General features: G+C 40.8%; 1 protein-coding gene across 2 annotated transcripts in view; it reads left to right on the top strand.

Annotated features, from left to right (window-relative positions):
• Positions 1-18,353, top strand: part of MORC2 (MORC family CW-type zinc finger 2) — a 49,883-nt gene that overhangs the window by 11,034 nt on the left and 20,496 nt on the right. The window contains exons 2-5 of one of the 2 annotated variants that reach the window (XM_083589865.1): positions 645-698; positions 2,359-2,393; positions 3,890-3,958; positions 13,507-13,597. In XM_083589865.1, coding sequence (XP_083445991.1) covers positions 645-698; positions 2,359-2,393; positions 3,890-3,958; positions 13,507-13,597 — 249 coding nt within the window. The remainder of the gene's footprint in view (positions 1-644; positions 699-2,358; positions 2,394-3,889; positions 3,959-13,506; positions 13,598-18,353) is intronic. The other variant, XM_083589866.1, reaches the window with a different exon arrangement.

The raw sequence follows: 18,353 nt of genomic DNA, 5'->3' as shown, positions 1-18,353 counted from the left end.
ACAATACATGCTCAGATGAACACTTAAAGATGGTACAATCCTGGGAATCAACCTAGTGCACCCAGCATGGAGCATATGTGCCAATGTCGATAGTTCCAATACAGATTCAACATTCTTTTTTAAAACGTTCTGGATTAGCAGCAGCTGCCAGCATGCATCGCTGTGGAGAGCATCACTAGATATATGGAGCACCAAAAAGTTGTGGAATTCCCATTTACTGAAAGCTGATCTATGAAATTGGAAGAGCTGCTTTCATGAAAAAAGCCTCTAATGTTGCATATGTTAAGAACTGATACCAGTAATGCCTGATCACAAATTATCCATTACAAGCTGTGAAACTCCAGTTAACAATTCCCTCTTTTTGGGGTGTTGAAACTATTGTTGCCTAACTGATACTCAAGTTTTAATTTGCTATATTGGTAATAGGGTTGCAATGCTCCAAGCAGACTGTGGCCTTGAGTACAGTATATAAAATTTGTTTGGTTCTTATGGGCTGATTATTTTCTGATCTTTGCTTTGGTTAAGAATCTCTCGTTACTAGTAAGAAGACTTTTAATTGTTCAGTTTGAAAAAATAATCTTGCAGAAATGGACAATATGTATAATAGTTCCCAAAGTAACCACTTGCTCTCTTTGACCTTGCAGAACCACACATGAATTCTTATTTGGGGCTCTTGCTGAGCTCGTAGATAATGCCAGGTATGTAGTCATAATCATAACTGCAAGAGGTTCTTGTTACATTGTTTAACCATTTAACCTAATTGAGGCAAATGATGTGAATATTGGGCTTGCTAGGAAGATGGATGCTATTCAATTGTGATTTTATTCAGCTTTGTGCAATAGGTTTTCTACTTTGTCAGTACTATTTTTACTTTACATTAGTTCTTTTAAACTGGAAAAAATGTGTCTGAAACTAGGAAGATAAGAACATTAGAATCACAGTTGTAGAATTGGAAGTGATCCCAAGGGTCATCAAGTCCAACCCCCACAATCACAGCTAAAGAAGCTCTGACAGATGGCCATCCAACCTATGTTTAAAAATCGCCAATGAAGGAGAGTCCACCATCTTCCAAGGTAGTCCATTCCACTGTTGATCAGCTCTCATCGACAGAAAGTTCTTCCTAATGTTTAGTCCGAATCTTTCTTTGAATTCGTTGGTTGAGGTCCTACCCTCTGGAGCAACAGAAAACAAGCTTACTCCATCTTCCATGTGACAGCCCTTCAGATATTTGAAGATGGGTATCAGTCTTCTTTTTGTCATGCTAAATATGTCCAACTCCCTTAACCATTCAAAGTAGAGCCCTACTAGATCAGACCAAAGGACATCTAGCCCAGCATCGTGTACTCACAGTGTTCCACCAGAGGACTATGGAAAGCTTGCTGCCACAACCATGTCTGGGCAAGGAATCTGTCCTATAAATATACAATAGACTGGAGAAAGGTTTGATAAAATCTAGTTCAGTTTCTCTGTTTTATAGGAACAGCTGCTAGACAGAATGTACTCTCATGGAGCTGAAAAGACATAATAATAGAAAGCTACTTTTAAAAAAATCTGGAAAGGATACTACATCCATAGAGGGCACTTTAAACAATTTTTTTAGTAAGATATTAACCATTTAAGCTGCAGTCCTATATCCATTAGGGGCGCAGGTGGCGCTGTGGGTTAAACCACAGAGCCTAGGGCTTGCCAATCAGAAGGTTGGCGATTCGAATAGTCCGCGACTGGACCTAACGGTCAGGGGTCCCTTTACCTTTAGCTATATCCATTGACCTGGGAATATGTCCCATTGACCTCAGCAGGGCTTGTTTTTGCATAATAAATTGTAATAATAATAATAGATATGGATAGGATTGTGCTGTTACATTGTGAAACCTCATATAAAAAGCATGCTAGCAGAATAACTGACAGAAATAGCTTGATATTTCTCAGTTTGATTCTAGTATATGATGAATACTGTGCTCTATGCACAGAACTCTTAAATGATCTTGCAGTTGTCTGTGCCTGTGTATGAGATTTGCCATTTTCATGGCAGGGCTGTTCATAAGATCCAGTCCTTGTGAAAAAAGATGGGACACCAATTTTATTTTTCCTTTTTGTGCTGTATAGTGATCTAATGGTAATGTGTTTGATGAACTATACACCTGCTTTTAAAACAATACTGCATAGTATAGGTGGTGCTCATAGGGTAGAAATACATGAGAGCCTCCTTGAAGAGTAGTGACATTTCAACCATCTAAAGATTTTTATCCATGCTCTCAGTTGTTTCTGGAATTAGCATCCAGGCATGCTTTTCTGCTACGATTGCATCATTTTCACTCCACACGTTGAATGTTGATTTTAATGTCTGCTGTTTTATAGAGATGCTGATGCCACAAGAATAGATATCTTTTCTGGTAAGTTTTCTCTTTTCTACAATTGCCATCTTTGCTTATAAGCCTAGAGTATGACTGTGGGAAGGAGAAATAATAGATTTGTTACGTTGGTAGCTACATGAAGTGTTTATGTGCTGATATAGAATGCCCTGACCAATATCTTGGCCAAAAAAGAAAGGCATAATGGAAGAATTGTTTTATTCTTTAATAGTTCCTGATGTAAATATGCTGTCATTTGTCATGATAATAGGAAATAATTTGTTAGCAGTTTGACAACAAAATTAAGTGGCTCAGTTCTTTCTTTTAAGCTGAATTACCGTGCAGTTATTTTAGGGGTGTTGATACTGGTTCAAAGGGGAATAGCTGCAAGTTTGAAATACACTTCCTGGTAATGTAACAGTTCAGATCTGACTGTTGTCCAGAGTGCAGTATGCATGAGTAAAGTAAGAGAAAAGATAAGCAGATAATATTTTTAAAATGGACCATGTTTTGAAAAGGCAAAGCACAAGATAATATTCACCCTTTTGTACTATTAAAATTGTCACTATGAAATGGCAGGGTTCCATGTTTGGGATCAAAGAATTTTATGATTTGCAATTTTATTTTAGAGCACTGTTAAAAGGCTTTTCCTGCTCTACAATTTTTGGATGCAGAATTGAGATAATTTTTTTATCCTGTTCAACTAGTACTTGTTTTGCCAGAAAAAAGATCTGTGCCCTGTTCTCATGTTACTCTTCCAGCATGGGAACAGCATCCATGTTATCTCAGGATATGGTCTGAAGGCACCTAGCCAAAGTTATGCAGATCTAGGTGTGGTCAGTGCCTGCATGGGTGACCACCTGGGACCCACATGTACACTTCTCTGCATTCAATTGCTAGCTTTGGGACATAAGTATCACATGGATCTGGCAACTGAGATGTCCACACCAGCATTGCAATACAGTACATATTAGTTGGGCTTAAGAGTCCTTATGGCTAGTGACCATCCTATTTAATTTTATTATTGAATATGTGGACTTCTTTTTTTATATTAGGATCTTAGATAGGTTATATCCAACTAACTTACTCAGCGTAAACTCACTGAAAGTAATGGGCCTAAGATAGTCATATCCATTAATTTCAGTGAGCCTACTATAAGTATGATTAACATTGGGTAGAACACACAACTTCCTGTGTTTCATCACCAATCCAATCCAATTTTATATTTTCTTGGTTCTTCAAGTTTGGCACTTACTGAACTCCACAGTTCCACTTGCCTTGATAAGTATTCCATCACCAGTTAGGGAAAATTTTGAGAAGAGTTTTTTTCTCCATCTTGGACCTGGGGAAGGAGTAGGAATGGTTCTCCAGTTGTACTCTTGGAGTTGGAAGGTGATTTTGCCCTTGCTTGAAGATGCAGCTTGAGGTCAAGGATAAGCAGACGGGCAGAGCCCCAGGAACCATAGTTTTTGGCTCGGCTACCAAGGCTAGCCAAAAATGATGTACCTTTGACATTGATAATTTTTCTCTTTTTGTAGTACATCAAGAGAGCTTGAGAGGTGGCTTCATGCTGTGTTTTTTGGATGATGGAGCAGGAATGGATTCAAGTAAGTGAAAAGAGATTGGAGAAAAACTGGAAATGTGAACCTTGAAGATACTATTTTACAACTGGAACTATGATGATTAGGAAAAATTCATTCTACATTAACATACACTAGTGGCCTAAATTGTGGAAACCTTTTGGAAGAAGTGTATTTCCAATATTTGATGGCTCATAACTCCACCTTTTTTGAAGTAATACCATAAAATTATATATCAGCGGAAAGATAATTTAATGAAGAATGTAATAAAACAAGGTTTGTTCTATTATCTGTATTCTATCAAAAGTTATAGCCAAATAACCAGAAAAAGGAAGCACAACTTGCTTAGGTTAATATGTAGTAGCTGTCCTTCATTTGAATGTAGCCAGTGAGCATGAGTGTTTAGAGAGCCAATCAGGTGTCATCTGGTTTTGCAATGATCCAGTCAGGTCGCAGTAGTATTTAGCTATTGATGTTATGTGATTGCTATCAAGCTGGTTGGGTTTTTTGTGTTCCTTCATTTAGAGCTTGTAAAACCTAATAAAATTAAAGAAATGGCGTAAAGAGATGACTGGTCACCCAGAAAGCGATATATAATAGTACTATTAAGTGAACAAGGCTACCGTTATGAAGAAATTAGAAGAAAAATTGGTGGAAACTTAACCCAAGGTGGCATTTCTGAATTTTTGAAGAGGTCTAAGGAGACTCAATCACTGCAAAATCAGACTGGTAAAGGCAGGAAAAGGTGTACAACAGCAAGTGACGATAGAAGAATTGAGAGACTGTGCCTACATGACAGAAGAAAATCATCTGGATGTATACAAGATGACATGGCTCAATGTAATGTGAAGTTGAATGCAAGGACTGTTCGGCGCAGACTGTAGGAATATGTTCTAAATGCTAGAATTCCAATGAAAAAAGCCATTGTCATCTCTTAAACAAAGGTTGAAAAGATTAAACTGGGCTAAAACCCATGTTAACTGGAAGTCACTTAACAATGTTACTAAGATTAGATCAAGTTTAGTTATGATTTATGTTTGTTTGTTTAAAATTTTGGAAAATCAATAAAAAAAATTTGGGGGAAAACCAAACCCATGTTAACTGGATAGTAGAACAACGGGGCTGTGTTATTAGGAATGATGAGACCAAAATCTCCTTGGCAGTGATGGCATGAAATACATGAGGAGAAGCATTGGAGAAGATTTACATCCTATTTGCATTACACCTACCATGAAACACCCAGTTAGTGTTATGATCTGGGGTTGTATGACAGCAAAAGGTGCGGGCAGAATTTTCGTCATTAATGAGAATGTAAATGCCCTAAAATACATAGCCCATACCTTAACCCAACTGAAAATCTATGGAGCTGACTAAAGAAACTTGTTAGTCAGAAACAATCCAGCAATAAAACCCAATTAATAGAGGCAATAACTCAATCTTGGTTTCACGTTATTACAGCTGCAGAACTAAAAAAAAACTTGGTTCACTCCATGAGAAGGCATTGTAAGGCCATAATTAAAAGCTAACGGTTACCCAACTAAGTATTAACTGACATGGTGAGAATTTTTGTGTATCTCATTTTTTCTATAAGTTTCATGTTTAGAACTGCTGTTGTAATATATGATCCTTCATAAAAGTTATTGCATTATGCTCTTCATTAAATTATTTTCCCATTGATATATAATTTTATATTACGCCAAAAAAGTGGTGTTATGAGCCACCAGACCTTGGAAATACACTTTCCCCAAAAGGTTTCCACAATTTTGGCCACTAGTGTAGTTAGAGGGATGTGGGTGTAAGTTCATGCAAAGTAGCCTTCAAGTGAGAATGTTTTGCTTTTTATTCTGAACAACTATCAACAAAACAGTAAAAGCAGTACAATAAAACATCATTTCCCAGAAGCATGAAAACAAAAGTTCTGAATTCCGCTGTTTAATTAGGCAATCAGATATTGCTTCCAGATGATCTTGAAGATGACGGAGATTCTTCAGAAGAAATTACTTGAGTCAGACACAGGAACCAAGCAGCTAGTACAGTGCCTTTCTCCTCTGTTGTTGTTTTTGCAGTTGGATTCAAAACTATGCTTACTTGCTCTCTTGAGAGACATTCAAATATTAGAAGTTCCACACAAATCTTGTACAATTCTGATTACTGAGTACTTGAACTTCCAGAGTTCAGAGGACTGAGAACACTAGCTGTTGTGTCCTTCATCATGGTATTTTTATCAAATCCAGAAGAAAATCCAATTGCTGTTGGATTACCTGGCGAATTCTGATCTACTTAAATATATCACCTGTCAAACCAAGAGAAGTATGTTGCAATCAGAGTTGCAAAATTTGCTGCAGTCACAGAGAAAATAATAAAAAAGTAACAGCTAAATGCTGTTAGCTGGCAAAGTGTACATTTGCTTACCCACACATCAGCTGGGTTTATGTATACTGCTTCCATTTTTATTTTTGATCATGAAATAAGTAGAGTACAGCATTATGTCCAGATGTATGAGAATTATTTCACTGCTGATTGCAGGATGGCCTAGCTGCTTATGACCTAGTTATGTAACTTCCAGGCATTTGTCTGGATCCTGCGCATCAAATTGGAGAAAAATTAATACCCAAGAAAGGTCCTCAGTGGCTTCAGGTTGGTGGAGAAGACAAGGTTACTTGACAACTAATTTTGCTAACTACAGTGTGGAATTTGGCCTGGAATCTGTATCAGCAGGAGCAGAGAGGCCTCCCAGCTGTCATCTTCGAGAATGGGTACTGTGAGCCTCAAACTATACACTCTGACAGATCGTTAAAACGGAGGTTAACATTGAAAATTACATTTGCAGCACTTCAGACTCCTTTTCTGGTTGGCACGCTCCTTTTCTGTTCAGTTGACATATTAAAACCTGCTATTCTCTTGTCCAGCCACTTCATCCGTGATAATGATGTCTTCACTATTGCCAGGTCTATACCATTATATATACTCCTGCAGTCAATGCACTCATGCTATCAGAATACTACCGTGCCAAGTTGGCTCCTGCAAACTCTTCGAATCTAGCATTGCCAATTGAGAGCAAAATACATCTTTAAGAACAGCAAAGTGTTTGTGCAGTAGAAGGACTATAACATCTGAAGAGTGTGACCGAGATCATGAGACTATTTAAACTTCCCATCTTCCTAGTATGTTTTCAAAGTGATCATGGAGAAAATAGTAAAACTACAACAGTATTAAAAATTATATTTTGAAAATGTTTAAAATATAATAGATTACTAAACAATAAATCAGTCGAAAAAGTTGCTCTATCCCAACACAAACACCACTTAACAGCAATAAGTTTTATATTCTGGGGGGAAAGACTGATAGCAGTCTTCAGACAGTGAAAATGGTGGGATCCATCTGCTACATCAAGTGACCTGATGGTGTCTCTTTCTTCTATGTCACTGCTGAAAGAGCATAATATGAGCCTGCTGTATGATGCTAATAGCTCATTAGTCCTGCATCCTGTTCATAGAATCATAGAATCATAGAGTTGGAAGAGACCACAAGGGCCATCGAGTCCAACCCCCTGACAAGCAGGAAACACCATCAGAGCACTCCTGACATATGGTTGTCAAGCCTCTGCTTAAAGACCTCCAAAGAAGGAGACTCCACCACACTCCTTGGCAGCAAATTCCACTGTCGAACAGCTCTTACTGTCAGGAAGTTCTTCCTAATGTTTAAGTGGAATCTTCTTGTAGTTTGGATCCATTGCTCCGTGTCCGCTTCTCTGGAGCAGCAGAAAACAACCTTTCTCCCTCCTCTATGTGACATCCTTTTATATATTTGAACATGGCTATCATATCACCCCTTAACCTCCTCTTCTCCAGGCTAAACATGCCCAGCTCCCTTAGCCGTTCCTCATAAGGCATCGTTTCCAGGCCTTTGACCATTTTGGTTGCCCTCCTCTGGACACGTTCCAGTTTGTCAGTGTCCTTCTTGAACTGTGGTGCCCAGAACTGGACACAGTACTCCAGGTGAGGTCTGACCAGAGCAGAATACAGTGGCACTATTACTTCCCTTGATCTAGATGCTATACTCCTATTGATGCAGCCCAGAATTGCATTGGCTTTTTTAGCTGCCGCGTCACACTGTTGGCTCATGTCAAGTTTGTGGTCAACCAAGACTCCTAGATTCTCACAGTGTTCTCACAGTGGCCAGCCAGGTGCCTGTAGGAAACCCTCAAGCAGGATATGTATGGCTACCTTTGAAAGTGACTCTGAAACTACAATTAATCCAGAATGCGGCTGCCAGACTGGTAACTAGGAGTGGCTACTGGGACCATTTGACACCTGTTTAAAAGACCTACATTGGCTCACAGTTTGGTTCTGAGCACAATTCAATGCATTTGTGATGACCTGAATGAACGAATGAATATTTATTTGCATCAGCCATAGCAATAAAACAATACGATTTACAAAGAATAGAAATAAAAAGTCAATTATATAAAATACATTTTAGGGTTTTGAATCAATAGTCAAATAGTAGATCTTATTCTGATTGCCCTGCTGAAAACCTTGCTTGCTTTTGCTGTCACCTGCTCATCTTGATCTGCCAAGAGAAAGGACACTGTGGCAGTGGTTGGGCAACCTGGAATGGACAAGAAAAGTGATGACCTTTAAACCCCTAAATTGCTTTGGCCCTGTATACCTGAAGGAGCATCTCCACCCCCGTCATTCAGCCCAGACACTGAGGTCCAGTTCTGAGGGCCTTCTGGCAGTTCCCTCATTGCAAGAAGTGAAGTTACAAGGAACCAGGCAGAGGGCCTTCTTGGTAATGGTACCCACCCTTCGGAATGCCCTCCTGTCAGATGTCAAAGAATTAACCAATTATAAGCCTCCTGTAGACATCTGAAGGCAGTTCTGTATCGGGAAGCATTTAATATTTAATGTACTGTGTTTCTTATATTCTTCTGGAAGCTGCCCAGAGTGGCTGGGGCTTCCCAGTCAGATGGGCAGGGTACAAGTAATAAATAATTATTACTATTATTATGAATGCAGCAGCACTCTTCCCACCTGCAATTCCCAGCAACTGATATTCAGAGGTGCAATGTGTTTGGCAGTGGAGTTAGAACATGGCTAGTAGTTGTTGATAGCCTCCTCTGTGAATTTTTCTAATCCTCTTTTAAAGCCATCCAGGTTGATGGTTATCACTGCCATCTGTAGGAGTGATTTCCATAGTTTGTTTATGTACTGCTGTATTTTGTACCTTAGCTAGAAAAAAATGAGTTGAATGACTTGCAAATTTTTATTTGTATAAAATATTATGTTCATTTTTCACATGGTCTAGTCCTTCCCCTGCCCACCCCCTAATATTGTCTCTTCTCCAGTCTTCAGAAAGTAGCTGGAAGTGGGGAGGCAGCAAAAGGTCCTCCTTTCGTTACACTCTGCAGTTTTAATCTGAAAACGTAGGTGCAGTACTGCACCCAGAGCTCAGAAACTGCTTATGCTAATGTTGTAAGTTACGCCCAGAACCTTGGGAGTTTCAAACACTGGATCTTTCCCGGTGGCTTTTTGCATATACTAAAGTGCAGTGGAGAGAGCTTTGAGCTTTGCAGCATCACATGTCAGCTTCCCTATGGCTGACCATGGCTCTCCAGTGGTCAAACTCTAGAGCAGGGGTAGGCAACCTAAGGCCCAGGGGCCAGATGTGGCCCAATCACTTTCTCAATCTGGCCCGCGGATGGTCCGGGAATCAGCGTGTTTTTACATGAGTAGAATGTGTGCTTTTGTTTAAAATGCATCTCTGGGTTATTTGTGGGGCATAGGAATTCATTCATTTTTTTCTTCAAAATATAGTCCAGCCCACCACATGGTCTGAGGGACGGTGGACTGGACCGGCCCATGGCTGAAAAAGGTTGCTGACCCCTGCTCCTGAGTATAATAAACTGAAAGAATGAAACTTTCTGACCAAATGTTTGAAATGGTTGAGGAGCTACAGTGGTGTAATCCACTGTATCAAAAGCTTTTATAAGATGAGAAAGAAGCATTATCCTTTTTCTCCAGTTTGATATGATTAATTAGACTACTATTCCTATCTCTGTTCCAAACGTAGACCTACACATCTGTGAAGGAAGTAGTTCTAAAACCTTACAAACTCCATGTAATTACACCTTCAACCACATGGAGAAAACATTGACCCTAATACCCATCAACCGTCAGACTGGAGCAGACCTTCAGTATGGGCACATTTCTGCCCCAGAGTTCAAGGTCTTGTAGGAATATCTCCAGGACAACCTGGAAAGGAGGTTTATGAGCCACGTATCTCCCCAGCCAGTCCATCTATATTCCCTAACTTATTCCCTAACTTTTTGCAGAGGAGTCCCAATAGTTTGCTAAATTGACCTGGTATGAACCCTGGAGGTGGATAAATGGAAGATCATGTCTCACACCCTCTGCAACCATTTCAAGTAGTTTACTTGTGCATTGTTTCTGAAACTTTCTAGCAGTTTTCCAGCAATGTGATTAGACTTCCTTGACTAGCTCATGATGACAAATGTAGATGACATATTGAGTTTCTGTGAGTAACCTGAGGAACATAGACAACATGTCTGCTTAGTCTTGGAGCGACTATGTGAACACAAGCTTTCCCAGGGACCTTCAAATGGTTTAATGGAAAATGATGTTCCTCCATGGATACACAAAGATCCCAGCAGTGCTTGGGGCTTTGCCAACTTCTTCTGCAGACTTGTTTATACCACCTCCCATCTGGTTTCACCTTTCACTGGGCTTCTGAGAAAGACCCTGTTGCAGGTGTGAAATATGCATTGAAAAAGCTGAAGGCTGTCTTCATCTCTGACCCCATTCTGCTTCACCCTCACCCAAGTCAACTATTATAATATCAGTGGGTGCATCCACTCAGGTTGTGGGGGCCATTTTGTCCCAGTGCCAGAACCTCATATTTACATGCAGCATTTTATTTGCAGCAACAGGCCCCCACTGAAGAAAATGATGACTTCTAGGATTGGGAGCTACTGGCCATCAAGGCGGGATCTGATAACAGAAACGTATCATACATTTGGATCATAAAATGTACAAAACCTCATCAGTTGTTATTTGTTACACTTGGTAGTTGCAAACCAATATTGCAGGAAGAATGGCAAGGTTGATTTTTTTTTTTTATCTTGAAAAGATGGGCTCTGTTCCTGTGAATAGATTCTACTATCCTTAATTCTTATCCCTCCATGGAACTATCAATGTGGACTTCCCTCCCAGGCTCAGAGAGCCCTGCCAACTGATGCATATGCCATTTAGCATCTGATTGGTGTAGCAGCCGATGTTGACTGATCTCATGTCCATATAAGGGCTACTACCTGTTCCACCACCAGAGATACCACTTTCCTGAGTGTCCACTTAAGCTTGAGACCCTCCATGGCTACCATCTTGCTCCTGCTGGGGTACTGCATTCCTGAGAAGCTCCTGACTTCTGGTGCCTATCCATATGAAAGGATGTAAAACACGGTCTAGTTCTGTGATGTTGTTACCTGGAACAATACCTCACACCAGAGACCCCAGGGTTTACCCCTTGGAGACTATGAGTCAACAACTCTTTGGCCTTCATTGTTAAACTCCTATCTGCATGAGGAAATGCTAGTGATCTTAATTGTGATTGATATGCAGCTTGAAATGGGGCATTTCATTCCAAATTGGGGCCTACTGTCTTGTCCCCACCGACACACTGTAAACCAGGCATTCCACTTCTGTGAGCTTATGGATAAATGTACTCTCAGACCACTGGTTTCCGTTCATCTCTTTGTTTCTGGAAGGCATTAATGGAGCTGCTGGGAATAATGTGGGTGTGTCTGTCCATGGCATATCACCCATAAATCAATTAGCAAACTGGTAAACCAATATCTTTGCTGCTCCCTCAGCTGTCATCAGAATTTGTCATGCACAGAATTCACCTGTAACTACACCACTCATGTATATACCAGATCTCATTTTATACCAGTTATGGATACCACCCCAGGGACCTTCCAACAATCCCCACTTTATCCTTGGTCCATGCTGCTGGAGTTGAACTTGTACATCTGTACAAGGTTCAACAGCTGATCCAGCGACTAGACTTAATAATTTCTTGTAATACAGGCAGCAACTGTTTTAGGCGTGTCTGATATGTGTGCCACTTCACACATGTGCATTGTACTGCATCCGTGACACAAAAATGTCACAAAAAGAGGTGGGGCACAGTCTTTTCAGGCTTTTTCAATGGTGTTTCAAATAAATGTGATTTCACATAAATGGGTGGTGCCTTGGAACGTAACCTCCCCCGTAAATTGGAAGTTGCCTATATTGAATTTCAGAAAGGCTGGATGTTTTTGTACGTTTCCATCACATGTGGAGATACTTACCAGGTATGGGGAAGCCTCTCCAGCAATATGGTATGGCAGTGGGATAGAGCATTGCCAGATTCCTAGGGGTTAGGTACCACCTATATATGAGTTTTAGGGTTAATTCTCTATTGCTTGCTGAAATAGACTTATTTTTATTTTTTTGTCCAAAGTCTATTCCATTGACCTGGGTCAGGTTCATAACTGAAATCACATTCCCTTCGATGTTTAATAGGGTCAAGTAAACCCACTGATGCCCCGACTAGAATTTTACAGATTGTGAATGTTATACCTGGGCCTTGTCCTGTGTATATTGCAGTACTTTCAAATGAGGTTAGTGGTCTTGTGACAGTCTTTCTGTTAATAGGATTAGCCATGAAACTGGATTTGGTGAATTAGCAGCCAAGGGATTTGTAAATTTCCTAGTTTAGTCATTATTTCTTGGTCTGATAGTGGTGTATTTCTGTTATAAACGTGACTTAATTGATGTAGTAAGGCTGCAATACATCCGGAATTTTATCCGGGATTCGTCTTGTGGCAGTCTGAGCGGAATTTTCGCAAAGCGTCTGAAATTCCTTCCTAAAGACGTTTCAGAATTTGCCTCCTTTCATTCTAAATTATATGCCTCACAATCCACAAGCAAAGAAAGATATCCACAATATCTTAGTAAACTTACCTATACCATCACTAACTCCTGATGAGGAAACTTTTTAAGATAGCTCTATCTCACTGGAAGAAATTGACAATGTTTTGAAAAAACTGAAACTACATAAAGCTCCAGGACCAGATGGCTGCTCTCATTGGTGAAAGCTTATATCTCACCCCTGAAGGCACCTCCTGGAGGGTGACAGGCACCCTCCTTGTTGAACTAAAAGTTGTTGACTTTCTTTTTCCAGAAGGCTTTTTAAGGTAGTGTTTAGATTTATGTTTGGTTTTATGATTATTTTTATTTTTCTGTAAAGCTGTGCTTTATATATGCCACTTAAAAATGCTAACAACCAAGCTGTACATAAGTGCCGCTTAAATGAATGAATAAATAATCCCATACAAAGTAGACCCATTGAAATTATTGGACCTAAATTGGTCATGTCCATTAATTTCAGTGGGTCTGTTCCGTGTAGGACTAGCATTGGCTGCAACCTGTATGTTATTATGACATGGAAGTAAATAAAATTAGGGAGACACATATTTTAAGTAACAACCCCCCTGTTTCTGTTGTTTTTAGATGATGCTGCAAGTGTGATTCAGTTTGGTAAATCTGCTAAACGGTCACCAGAATCTACTCAGATCGGACAGTATGGGAATGGCTTGAAATCGTAGGTATTTGAAACCTCCTGAAACCTTTTGGTTTGGCTAAGGAGGTATAAGAAGCAAGAAAGATAGAGTTTTGCTTTTCAAATCATTCAGAATTTTTGCATTGACTTGGCTTGCTTCCCTAGCACTACCTGTGTCCTTTGTGTATGTCCTTTAACCTTATTTTAGGAATCAAGTTTAAGTTGCAGGCCAACAGCATTCCATGTTTTTATTCTCTCAAGGCAATTTTGTATAAGACAGGACACCCCCCCCCCCAGAATACCCTTAGCACTTTATAGGTAATAATTAAACTAACATCCTATGAAACACTGGGTGATCCCACCCAGCAGTTGCTGCATGTTAAGTGGAGACAATATAGGAATGTGTGGGCATATTTCCTGATTTCCCCAGAGTGTGTGGGCAGAGTAGCCATTGCACAGCACTACCTTAAAGAGCAACTCATACAAAAAGCAATCTTCTGGTCTGGCTAAGAAGAATTTGGTTGTCTTCTGTATCAGATAGTCCTTGCAGATTTTCATGAACAAGCATGTGTCTGCTCCCAGTTGGCTGTCTGTAGCTACAAACATTGGAACAGAAATTACTTGAATATAGCCCGAAATCCTGATTTCATATGAAAACTATTGTTGCATGCTACCCCAATCTCAGAGTGGTGCAAGATTCCAGGGGTTCCAGGCGCTTAACCCAGGGTTCATGTTTTCGTTTGGTAATGAAGCACAGTGGAAACTGAGATGTCTTTATGATATATGGTTTGTTCACACACATATACAACCTCAGCTTAATGGAGGGGCTCACTGTATTGACACCCCAAAAAGTGTCTTCTTTCTCCCATAGCTGCAGCCTTAGATTCAAGCAGAAATCGGCCATGGCACACACTATTTCCTATCTGCAGCTTTCCCCCTCTGGGTTACACCACAGCAAACTCAGACCTCAAACTTTGTCCTTCTAGCTATCTAAGAGCTGGAGGAGGGTCCCCTCCCATTTGGCACAGAGCCCCCTCTCTTTTGCTCTCTTAATGGCCCATCACCCAGGTGATTGCCTCAACACAGGGAGCTGGCTTATATTCTAACATTTGGGGGGGGTTACAGCTGGCCGGCACCCACAAACTCATAACAGTATATTTCAGCCAGGTATGCCAGGAGTTAGTTGGCAGTTACACTCAGGTACGTTGCTCATGAATCAAGCAATAGAGATTGAGCAAAAATCAGCTGACTTGGGACTGAATAATGGCTCCCTTGAGGCAGCTGACGCCTGGCAGTAGAGACATTAATAAAGACAGAAATCACAACAAACAATCTCTGCTGAACAAACATATTGCAGACAGAATTATTCCAATTATCTTGCTCATGTCTTTGTGTGATATGAGTGATTAATGAGATGAGATCTACTGCTAAATCCTTTGGAGTGTCTTATGAAACCATTTCATCACCGTCATCATTGTTGTTTGCTGATAATTTGTATTGCAGATAAGAGTTAAGCAGCAACTGTTGGTGAGGTTTCTGCTGAGTCTTCTATGCCATGCTGTCCGAAAGCAAAAGAAAGTGCACAGTATGAGTTCTTGAGACAACAAATAACTTCAGCCAAGGAGGATTTAATGCCTTTGTGGACTGAACCCTAAATCCAAATGAACTCTGCCCTTTCCCAAACTTAGAATCAATAGAATCTTAAGAGTTGGAAGGGACCCAAGGGTCATCTAGTCCAACCCTCTGCGATCTCAGCTAAAGCATCCATGACAGCCATTCAACCTTCTGGCAAGCCATCTTCAAATTTTATTTTATCTATTAAATTTGTATACTGTTCTTCATCCAAAGATCTCAGCCTCCATGGGGAGAGCATTCCACAAAGCGGAGTTGCTGAAGAAAAGGCGTATTCTCGTGTTGCAGATTTCTCATGAAGGACGCACACAAAGAAAGGCCTGAGCTGATAATTGCAGGGCCTGATTCAGGTCATATGGGGAGGAGCAGTCCTTAAGGTATTGCAGCTCTGAGCAGTTTAAGGCTTTATAGCTCAAAGCCAGCTCTCTGAATTGGGCCCAGAAATTAATCGGCAGCTAGGCCAGGATTGGTGTAATACACTTATATTATCTTCCCTGGTGAGCAACATGGCTGCTGAATTCTGCAGCAACTGAAATTTATGTAGCATGTGCAGAGGCAGTCCAATGCATAAGTTGCATAATCTAACCTAGTGGTTACCAGAGCATAGACAACAGAAGTTAGGCTATCCCTGTCCAGGTAGGAGTGCAGCTGGGCCATCAGCTGAAGATTATGGAAGGCACTCGGTGCCACTGAAGCCACCTGAGCCTCAAGCAACAGCAAAGGATCCAGAAATACCCACAACGTACGTACCTGCTCCTTCAGAGGGAGTGTGACACCATCAAGAGCAGGCAACCTCTCATCCATCTGATCTAGGGAACCACCCACTAACAGTCTTACCTGGATTGAGCTTCAGTTTGCCGGCTCTCATCTAGTTCATTACCAAGGGAAGACAACAGTCCAGCATATCCACTGCCACACTTGCAGATGTAAAGGAGATGTAGAGCTGTGTGTCATCAGCATATTCTGACAACGTATTCCAAAATGCTAGATAACTTCACTCAGCAGTTTCATGTAGAGGGAATAAAATTGAACCCTAAGGAACTCATATGTTGAAGCTTCCACAGAGGTGAAGAGCACTCCCTAAGCATCACCCTCTGGAAATGGCCATCCAAGTAAGACCAGAGCCACTGCAAAGCAGTGCCAGCCATCCCTGACTCGGACAGCTCCTCGAGAAGGATAGCATGGTTAGTGGCATCAAGCCACTGAGAGGTTGAGGGGCATTAACAGGGACACATTTCCTCTATCTCTCTCCCAATAGAGGTCATCATACAGGGTGACCAAAGGAGTTTCTGTGCCAAAACTGGGACAAAACCCAAATTGAAAAGGTTCCCAACCTGTTCCCTCTCCCTAAGTTCTGGAATATACCAGGGAGCCAAGTGGGCTCCACAAAGCAGGAGAGGGCACTGGATTTGCACATTTATCCAAATAAAACCACTTGGCAGGCAGCAGTATTGCTTCCTGCATGTCGTCAGTGGGATTTCATAGTCTGGAGATGGTGAGAAGCTAAACTCATGGTGGTGAACATGGTGGTTTGTCTAAGAAAAAATTACAAGCTGGTTTGTTGGAGTTACATCTAAAAGCTCACTTGCTGTCATGTGATCCCATGACAGTTGATACCTGAAATCTATAGTGGGTGGAGAGCACCACTAATACCTGTTTGCAGACCTTGCAGCTTTGGTGAATTAGATTGAAGTAATCACTTGAAGTAATGGCAAGTTCTTAAAGAAATGGGAGTGCCTGATCATCTCATCGTGTCTCCTGAGAAATCTCTATGTGGGACAAGAAGCTACAGTTAGAACTGGATATGGAACAACTGATTGGTTCAAAATTGGGAAAAGAGTACGACAAGGCTGTATATTGTCTCCCTGCTTATTTAACATATGCAGAATTCTTCATGTGAAAGGCTGGACTGGATGAATCCCAAGCCGGAGGTAAGATTGCTGGAAGAAATATCAACAACCTCAGATATGCAGATGACACAACTTTGATGGCAGAAAGTGAGGAGGAATTAAAGAACCTCTTAATGAGGGTGAAAGAGGAGAGTGCAAAATATGGTCTGAAGCTCAACATCAAAAAAACTAAGACCGTGGCCACTGGTCCTATCACCTCACCTCCTGGTATATAGAAGGGAAGAAATGGAGGCAGTGAGAGATTTTACTTTCTTGGGCTCCATGATCACTGCAGATGGTGACAGCAGTCACGAAATTAAAAGACACCTGCTTCTTGGGAGAAAAACAATGACAAACCTAGACAGCATCTTAAAAAGCAGAGATGTTACCTTGCCGACAAAGGTCCGTATAGTTAAAGCTATGGTTTTCCCAGTAGTGATGTATGGAAGTGAGAACTGGACCATGAAGAAGGCTGATCGCTGAAGAATTGATGCTTTTGAGTTACGGTGCTGAAGGAGACTCTTGAGAGTCCCATGGACTGCAAGATCAAACCTATCCATTCTTAAGGAAATTAGCCCTGAGTGCTCACTGGAAGGACAGATCCTGAAGCTGAGGCTCCGATACTTTGGCCGCCTCATGAGAAGAGAAGACTCCCTGGAAAAGACCCTTGTATGTTGGAAAAGATTGAGGACACAAGGAGAAGGGGACAACAGAGGACGAGATGGTTGGACAGTGTTCTCAAAGCTACTAACATGAGTTTGACCAAACTTCAGGAGGCAATGGAAAACAGGAATGCCTGGTGTGCTCTGGTTCATGGGGTCACGAAGAGTCGGACACAACTAAACGACTAAACAATAATGACTTACGGCTTCTGGAGTTCAGATGCTTTATTCATGCAGGAACTATTCATAGGATGAGTGAAATAGAGAGAAAAATAGCAGACATCTTGTCTGGAGAAAACAACAAACAAAATTGCTAAGCTTTAAGGGTAGAGTTAACTTAGATAGGTTACAAGTAAGTGCTGGCTAGGTTGTTACACAAACAGTGCCCTCTAGTGGTTTAAAGCTACATGCATCAACTAGAAGCTTAAAAGAAGGTAATATATTTGCTTTCCTCCAACAATATTAGGTGTTTCCTGTGGTCTATCTTCTTGGATTTTCACAAAATGCATAATAAGAGTTGCAGAATATTTATAAAGTTACAGCTCTAAATGGAGATCTAAATGGAGATCTTCTCAATTCTTCCAAAGGAAGCATTCATGACCTTGCAGAAAACCC

This window comes from Podarcis filfolensis (genome assembly GCF_964270895.1).
Source record: "Podarcis filfolensis genome assembly, chromosome: 16".
In the NCBI taxonomy this organism is placed as follows: Eukaryota; Metazoa; Chordata; class Lepidosauria; order Squamata; family Lacertidae; genus Podarcis; species Podarcis filfolensis.
This window is presented reverse-complemented; position numbering and strand designations above follow the sequence as displayed.